The sequence below is a fragment of the Anneissia japonica genome, unplaced genomic scaffold, assembly GCF_011630105.1.
Source record: "Anneissia japonica isolate Jap-2015-1 unplaced genomic scaffold, ASM1163010v1 scaffold287588_len240510_cov160, whole genome shotgun sequence".
NCBI classification, from domain to species: Eukaryota; Metazoa; Echinodermata; class Crinoidea; order Comatulida; family Comatulidae; genus Anneissia; species Anneissia japonica.
The window spans coordinates 44,400-47,020 of record NW_022716955.1 but is presented as its reverse complement, the minus strand read 5'-3'; the positions used below and the strand labels follow the sequence as shown (position 1 = coordinate 47,020).

Sequence of the window (2,621 nt, the reverse complement as noted above, 5' to 3'; positions counted from 1 at the left end):
AGGGTTTCTGTGTCAAATTCATCTGGAGCAATTGTGTCCTATTAGTAAATCAACAAAATATATGAAAATAAGATTTAAAAAAAATTATGAAACTAAATTAGTGCATGTAGGCCTTGAGTTTGAAGCTTCAAAAGTTTTGTAAACTTCAGAAATAATTAACTCTGTACTATGTAGAAAATTGTAAAATTACGGTGTTTGATGGTCCAGACTGACAGAAATTAACGTAAACTTTGATCATGCCGATCATAAATATCAAATTTTTTTTAAATATAAAATAATTTTAGGCAATTTAAAAAAAAATCCTAATCAAAAAATGTTGTTGTTTATGGAAGATGGTTGCTAATAGAGACTTATGTAAAAGTTAATTTGTTTGCTTACATGAAATGATGTAATATTTAATAAAATAAAGTAATTTTATATAATGATCAAGTTGAAAAAAAAAAAAACACACTTATGAAATTGTGCAATAGTATTCTACTATGGTCAGCACCAATCACTGTTGGGATAGGCTTATATAAATTTAAATAAATGCTGATGTACCAACAAATATACAGACTGTATAAATTGAAAAATAATGAAATCAATAATCACTCCAATAATAAAGGTGCATGTGTGAAGTGTCTAAAGACATTGGTAGGTGCGATAATGTTTGTAAAAATGCATTTAATATAACAATTGTTGTTTTAAATTTTAATATAAAAGTTAGAACAAAGAATTTTAAACACTTACTTCTTCATTTCGAACAAGCGTAGTGATGTCCTCTCCAAGATATGCAGTGATTAGGTACAGAATTCCAAGAACTTCTGGTTCGCTGGTCCCCTTTGCCTTCTTTGCTTTTTCGATTTGAGCAAATGCTACCCTTATGTTTTTCACGTTCTGTTTTGTGCACAAAAAAGTATACAGTCGTGGGACATGCGAATCAAATGCTTGAATAATTTTGTCCTGCAAATGAATCCCAACTAAGCGATTGAAATGTGCGAACATTCCAAAAGGTTCAAATAGGAATGGCCAATCTTCTTTGATGTCCATGAGAGGATGATTTCCATTTATGATGGATCTAAGTGTAGGGTAAGTTTCTTCCAGCAGTTTGTTGACAGCACTAACTTCCCAGTCCTTATGCAAATGCATTTCTTTCATCTCTTCCATCTTTGCATTTTGAGTTGAAGCATCCTCACCCTCTGGTAGTTCTGGTTGCCAGTCAGTGCCATATTTACAATTCTTTGTTTTTGATGAACATGTATCACTGCAGACTTCTGCACTATCTTTAACAGCTGCTAAAGGTACCTTTCCCACTCTACCAATGTTTCCTACACGACACTCTAACTGGGCAAGCACTGATTCATAACCTCGACCTACAACAGCCCCTTCAAGCTTATCCTGGAAGGAATCTGGATATTCATTAACGATCTTTGATGCAATCATTTTTAGATGTTTTCTCCCAGGTTTTGTGGAAAATGTCATTATTTCATTCACTACTATACGGATCATTTCCCGTCTGTGTGATGGGCGAGTCTCTCATGTTTCTTCAGAGCTTTCATTAAAATATTAGGCATTTTCCCCCAAGGAATGCAAAAATTGGATGCCCACGAATCATTTGAATAGACACTATAGTCTATAGTTGAATCACTAGAAAATCCTGATGCACTACATCCAGACAACTCAAATTCTGATGCAGACTCTGATGAGGAATGAGATGGCTTGTTGGTTGAAACTGTGCCTGAAATGTAAATTCAACATTAAAAACACACATTTCCAGGTAAAAAAACAAACAAATAATTATTATTTTGCCAACATTGCTGTGGATTCTTTTTTAAAATAACAGTATTTAAATGTTTGTTTTCTTTTAATTTGATATATTTTATGTTGTTTTTACTGTTTGTTGTATATTTAGTCATTGATCCTGTTGTCACTGCACTAAAATTACAGGTATACAGTAGCAGACAAGGCAATCCTTGGAGAAAATTTATTTTTGGGAAAATCTTATGGCCGACTGCAGCAATAATTATCTTTTATATTAATATGTTGTAAAAAAATTATACTGTTATAATCAATGTATAAGAGTATATTCCAATAATGATGAAAAAGTTAAAGAATGTCTATCCAAACACAGTATTTAAAAAATGAATTATGCAAAATTTAGCAATTACTGTACCACTGTACTAAAGTCATGTTACACATGACAATTGAATATATTCTTAAATGAAAGCTAACTATATAAAATTATACAATATACACAAGTATAAATAATTCATATTTACAGCAGTAGTTCAAAATGTGTAAAACTATATGGTACTTACCTTCTGTACTAGCACCTATTAGTTTCCTCACATGGATCACTTTAAGATTTAAATCAATGAAGTCATCTTTGGTGGTAAATTGAAAATCAGAAGGTTTTTCAATTCCAAGGTCAATAGCCTTTTCAACAATGCGTTCCACAACCTGGTTAGGTAACTTTGGTAACAATGTTATAACATGATCTCTTAGAGCATCCAAGTCTACTGTGTCATCATCACTTGACATATTTAAATGTTATATCCTAAAAGTGGAATTCCGATTGAATGAGAATTGAAAAAAAAAAAGTATCAAGCCAAAATTAATTATAGCATGACTGTATACAATAC

The 2,621-nt window shown here is 31.6% G+C and overlaps 1 protein-coding gene across 5 annotated transcripts in view; it reads right to left on the bottom strand.

Annotated features, from left to right (window-relative positions):
* Nucleotides 1-2,621, bottom strand: part of LOC117110080 — an 8,936-nt gene that overhangs the window by 2,444 nt on the left and 3,871 nt on the right. Inside the window, exons 2-3 of one of the 5 annotated variants that reach the window (XM_033252666.1) lie at nucleotides 730-1,717; nucleotides 1-53 (exon numbers count right to left, since the gene is read on the bottom strand). The exons of 3 other annotated variants lie outside the window; for them this stretch is intronic. In XM_033252666.1, coding sequence (XP_033108557.1) covers nucleotides 42-53; nucleotides 730-1,488 — 771 coding nt within the window. In that variant the 5' untranslated portion in view covers nucleotides 1,489-1,717 and the 3' untranslated portion in view covers nucleotides 1-41. The remainder of the gene's footprint in view (nucleotides 54-729; nucleotides 1,718-2,621) is intronic. One more of the 5 variants, XR_004445623.1, reaches the window with a different exon arrangement.